The sequence below is a fragment of the Zingiber officinale genome, chromosome 11A (genome assembly GCF_018446385.1).
Source record: "Zingiber officinale cultivar Zhangliang chromosome 11A, Zo_v1.1, whole genome shotgun sequence".
Lineage (NCBI taxonomy): Eukaryota > Viridiplantae > Streptophyta > Magnoliopsida > Zingiberales > Zingiberaceae > Zingiber > Zingiber officinale.
Genome location: NC_056006.1, coordinates 81954987 through 81960561, shown reverse-complemented (window position 1 = coordinate 81960561; position 5575 = coordinate 81954987). Strand labels below are relative to the sequence as shown.

Sequence of the window (5575 nt, the reverse complement as noted above, 5' to 3'; positions counted from 1 at the left end):
ACCCCAAGACCTTATATGATAACACCCCATGTCTTAACCATCGCACCACCCCGAAGGGACAGAATCTCGATGTACATGAACTAACCTCATGACAACATAACTCTATTGATTAAATTGATCAAAACACGCTGCTAAATGGATGAAAAACAACCCCACTCCATTAAAATTACACTCGCAGTTTAATTTTATTTAAATATTCTCAAAATGCCCTAATATGTTTAATCTTGTTTCAAACAAACTCCAACTTTATTGCAATCTAACAAGATGATTAAAAAAGTACTTGGACCAGGAGACTAGAGTGCGCATGCTTCACTGCGAAATAGAAGGTTCACTCACTGCATTTGCACAATCAACTCAGAGTGAAGACGCTCAATCCATGCAGGCTTTACACGTTGATCGTCTTCTACAAGAATCACAACTTTTGCTTCAGAAACAGCTATACTAACCTTTGTGCTTTGCCTGGCACATTAGTTTAGCAAAATACTACAGTAATGACTCGATGCCACATATCTTCCTGTAGCAGACGAAAAATGAAATCATCATGACTCCTAACATCCTCAAAATCAAAACACTTAGCACACCTAAATCGAAACACCAAATCACTTCTGGATTTGAAACTGGAAAATGGTCAGCAAAAGCAGAGAACAAATTGACGTTGGGAAAAGCTTCAGTTCTACCTCACTCTCCCCAGAAAAAAAATAAAGGGGGGAAATGAGCGAGCACTTGGATGGGCTGCATTGGATGAGTGCCAGTGGTGGCTTGTTTTCCACAGCTGACAACCACTTTGCTTCGCCTTTAAGCTAACTGAACTCGTCTTTTCTGTTTATGATTTACAAATTTAAACCGTCGACACCGCACTGCTTGTAGGTGAGTGATTGCTTTCTGGGGCTGATCACGATTGCGCAATCCACCGACGCCTTTTTATTTTTTCGAACAAAAAAAGTCTGATTTAGTTTCTTTTTGATAGATATTCTTAATTGAATTGGGGAAAAGACGAAGGAAAATAAGGATTCGATCACCTGAACCCTAGGGGTGGATATGCCGAGGAGAAGGATCTTGGCGGCGACGTCGCCGGTGAGGCGAAGGTCGACGCGGTCGTTGATGGCGGCGTCGCGGACGAGGTTGAGCGCGTCTGCCTGGAGCACGTTGAAGCGGTCGACGGCGACGCGGGTCTGGACGAGGCGGCTGCTGTGCGCGGGCTGCTCGAAGCCCGGCACCGTCGCCACGCCGAGCGGCACGCCGCGGTACATCACATCGAGCGCCGCCGCCTCGTACCGGATTCCCACCTTGTTGGGGTTGTCCGCGATGAAGAGCAGCGAGATGTTGAGGGAGAGGTAGGCCGCGGGGGGGCTCCCTCCGGCGGAGAAACTGGGGTCCGAAGGGGAGGCGGTGGGGGCGACGAGGAGGTACTGCACGGCCACCTGCTGGAGGTCGAACTGGGGCTTCTTGGGCTTGAGGACGAGGACGACGACGAGAGCGACGGCGACGGCGAGGAGGGCGAGGAAGGTGAGGAGTAGGAAGAGGCAGCAGCAGCAACCCTTGAAGGAGGCGGCGGAGGAAGAGGAGGAGGAAGGAGTGGCCATGGGCGTGCCGAGGTAGTGGCGCTGCCTCCGAGGGTCGGGCGGAGGGTGTGGGCGCTGGTGGCGGCCGCCGTTGGGAAGGTTGTTGGGCGTCGTCATCGCCGGCGAAATCCACCACCGCACTTCCCGATTCCTGAGAGGGGTCTGTGCCTGCTTCTATCCTCGATCGAAGTCGTAGAAGTGGTAGTGGAAGCGGGGCTTTTAAGCTAATTTGGATTTTCTTCGTTTGCCTTTACAACAATAAGTGCGGAACGCATATTCTAATGTTTCAGTGGGCCGCTTGCTTCGTCTTAAAGTAAAACCACGCTCCTTTAGTTGTCCTTTGTGCTGGTGCCCATTTTGGCCACTGCATTTTGGAAGAAAACAGTGAGGAGATCCACACGGTTAAATGGTGATTCAATGAAAGTTCATTTATTTTTTACAGTACATTTTATTCAATGATAATGTCAGGGCCGAGAGCTACAGTGGATGAATAATCTCGATTGCGTTTTAACCAGAGTTGTAGTTGAAAATTTGAAGTAAAATATAACTTTAATATTTCCAATCCAATTTTACATGATATCCGTCTTCTTCCGACGATTAACTAGCAACAGTAGAGAAAAGAAAGATAAAACAAAGATGATAAGTTTTTAACTTAGCTCTTCTTTGCTCCGTTGTTTGAAGATCCTGCAGATGGAAGCTTGACAATGAGATGAACAAAAGAATGGTAATGGAATACTAGTGTATTCTCGTATTCTAAGCCCCTTTAATTTTTAAATATTTTAAAATTGTGTCGTTTCTCTACGTTTTTAGTTATCCCTGATCGATTGACAAAGATCTTCCAGTCGATTACTGATCGTCTATCTATCCATTGAACAGTCATTGACTCCAGATCAATGATTGAGATTATCCCCTTTTAAATCTCAATCGATTAGTGAAAATATCCGATTGAGTGGCAGGATTGATCGATTGATCAATTGACTTGGTAGCCTTCTTTCCTCATGAAGAAAGTCTGTCAATCAATTGCCCAAGCCTAATTGATTTGGGCAATCTATTTGACAACTTTTTGTGCGCTCGAAGAAAGTCGGTCAATCGATTGATTGGCCAGTGCTAATCGATTGTCTAATCAATTTGGTAACTTACTATGTCTTGGTCTTGATGTGACTGACTAAAGAGAGATTTTCTTTTACTTTTAAGTTTAACAAAGATAAGCACAAGTTAACAAATAAAATGACATGAATTAAAGAAAAGAGAAGAATGTTTTACTTGGTTTGCAACCGATTAGGTTGTTAATCTAAGACAGTGGAAGTTCACTAAAAATACCTTCAATATAGGCGGAGAAGCCTTTTACAGAAATTGAAGTACAAAAAAGAAACTACAAAATTAGAAATGAAAGCTCAAACTTCGTTAACTCGTGCTATGTTGCGAATGAAAAAGATCAGGGCTATATATATAACCTATGAGTCGAAACTAGTCGTTTGCTGACATGACATCTCCGGACACCTACAACTATGCAAACTTTATCTCTACGCAACGCAACGGCTTCGCAACAGTGTGAAGATTGAATTTTTTTCATGTCCAGGTGCATGGACCATGTTAGAGTCCAGGCACTCGAACCGTTGCTGATGTGGACCCGAAAGTGATCCACAGCAATGACTCTACGACAAGGTACTCGTTCGACGCCTGGACCAGTCAGCCCTGTGCTAGCTCATCCGGCGCCTTCTCCAATCGCTGGCTTTATCTCCGGTTGCTTGGGTGATCCTCTGGCCTTCTAGAGTTGAGTTCACCCAAACCTAACTCCGACCTTCTCCTCGAGCAGTCTTCTACTCCGGCTTCCCATCCATCTGTTGGAGTGTATACTGAAAGCCTAAGCTTTTGTAAACATTTGTTTTGAATAAAGAATCACATTTGGTCAAATTATCTACATTTGTTTGTAGTTGTTCAATTAATTTATATTGTAGATAACATAGTATGTGGAGTCACATGCAGAATATGATGTTATCAGTACCTTATAAATTATAAACAGTGGCTCACGACCAAAATGGAAAGGAACAAACCATTGGAAGGTCGTAGTGTAATTAGGAATTAGTTTATCTTAACTATATAATTACACTAGTACACTTAGAGTGTATTGAGTAGGACCAATTGAGGTCGTTTCCTTTATACTTTTATAAAGGAACAAAGATCTCAGTTATTATGGAAGTGTGTGCTCTTAATCCTAATATAATAACAAGCACATATATTTGATATTTATTTCTTTAATTTATCAATGGGTGAGATTTAGTTCGATAAATCAATAAGCTCGATAAGTTGGAAAATGATATCACTTATAGTGTGTGTTGTTGATTATAGAAGGAAATTGTGTCCTAGAGATACTAGGTTGATAATGTCCCCAAGAGGAGCTCATAAGGATTGTCATGTTAAACCCTGCAGGTGGGCTTAGTCCGACATGACGATAAGGTTGAGTGGTACTGCTCTTGGACTAAGATATTAATTAAATGAGTTGTCAGTAACTCACTTAATTAGTGGACATTCGATATCTTAAACACAGGGAGACTAACACACTCATAATAAGAAGGAGCCCAAAAATATAATTTGGGATTGGTGCGGTAGTTCAATAATAGTTCTCTAGTGGAATGAATTATTATTGATAAAATTAAGTTGTGTGTTCGGGGTGAACACGGGATGCTTAATTTTATCGGGAGACCAAAACCAATTCCTCCTCTTGGTCCCTATCGTAAGCTCTTATTTATAGAGTACAATACCCACCTATACCCACCTTCTATACCCACCTAAAAGGGGCCGGCCAAGCTAGCTTGGAATCAAGCTAGGGCCGACCTAAGCATGGTTTAGGGTGGCCGGCCCTAGCTTGAACCCAAGCTAGAGGGGGCCGGCCATAATTAAATTAAAAAGAATTTTAATTTTAATTTTTATTATGTGAAAGATATAATTTATTAAAGAGAATTAAAATTAAAATATCTCTTTTAAAAATGATCTACAAAAGATTAAAGAAAGAGATTAGATCTCTTTCCTTATTTGTAGATTGGAGAGATATTTTATTTTCTCTTTGAAAATTATTCATATGTTGAAAAATTAAAATTATAGAAATTTCTTTTTATCAACCATGAAGGGATTTTTGAAGAGAAATTTTATTTTTAAAAATTTTCAGAAACAAATTAGGAAGTTTTAATTTGTTGATTGAAACTTGTCTAATTTGCCTCTCTATGATGTGGTCGGCCATTAAGAGTTTAATTGGGAAATTTTATTTTATTTTTCTCAATTAAATCATGTCAAGGAAATTAAGGAAATTTTATTGTAATTAAATTTCCTAATTTACCAAGGCTAAGGAATATAAAAAAAAGGGTGGGGGTACCTTCATTGAAAACAACCTCTATTATTTTTCTCCCTCTCTTATTCCTTGGTGTGGTCGGCCATCCTCTTTCTCTCTTCCTCATTGTGGTGGCCGAATCCTTCATCTCCCTTGGAGCTCTTGTGGTGGCCGGATACTACTTGGAGAAGAAGAAGAAGAAGAAGAAGAGAAAGCTTGCATCCCTTGGAGCTTGGTTGGTGTTTTTCTTCTTCCTTGGTGAAGCTCTCTTGTGTTGGCCAAACCTAGCTAGGAGGAGAAGAAGGTTCATTGGTGGTTTCTCATCTCGGAAGATCGTTGCCCACACAACGTCCGAGGTTAGAAGAGGAATACGGTAGAAGATCAAGAGGTCTTTCTAGAAGGTATAACTAGTAATTTTTCCCTTTCCGCATCATACTAGTTATTTATGGAAATAATACCAAATACAAGAGGCTTACGATTCTAGTATTTCGAATATGTTTTTTTTTTCGATATTGTGTTCTTTTGTTTTATTTTTTCCTTGTGATTTAATTGTTCCTTTCGGTTAACCTAAAGTTACTTTAAGAAATTAAATATTAGCTTTCCATAAAAGGTTTTGTCTAGTCGGTGGTGGTTGCTCCCATATCCAAGAAGGTCATGTGCCTCGCCACGTCAGTACTGGGAACCAATT

General features: G+C 41.1%; 1 protein-coding gene across 1 annotated transcript; it reads right to left on the bottom strand.

Annotated features, from left to right (window-relative positions):
- Positions 1–313: 313 nt before the first annotated feature.
- LOC122032573 (NDR1/HIN1-like protein 6) lies at positions 314–1807 on the bottom strand. Its single transcript, XM_042591878.1, has 2 exons — positions 1020–1807; positions 314–917 (listed from the first exon to the last, which is right to left on the bottom strand). Exons 1-2 carry the CDS (start codon positions 1677–1679, stop codon positions 831–833), a joined length of 747 nt encoding a protein of 248 aa, XP_042447812.1. The 5' UTR covers positions 1680–1807; the 3' UTR covers positions 314–830.
- Between the last annotated feature and the right edge of the window lie 3768 nt (positions 1808–5575).

Excerpts from the sequence above, each read along its gene's own strand:
- LOC122032573 (XM_042591878.1), bottom strand. The coding sequence starts at position 1,679 with ATGACGACGCCCAACAACCTTCCCAACGGCGGCCGCCACCAGCGCCCA. Across the intron at positions 918-1,019 it reads TATCCACCCCTAGGGTTCAG|GCGTCGGTGGATTGCGCAAT; the intron begins GTGATCGAATCC and ends AAAAATAAAAAG.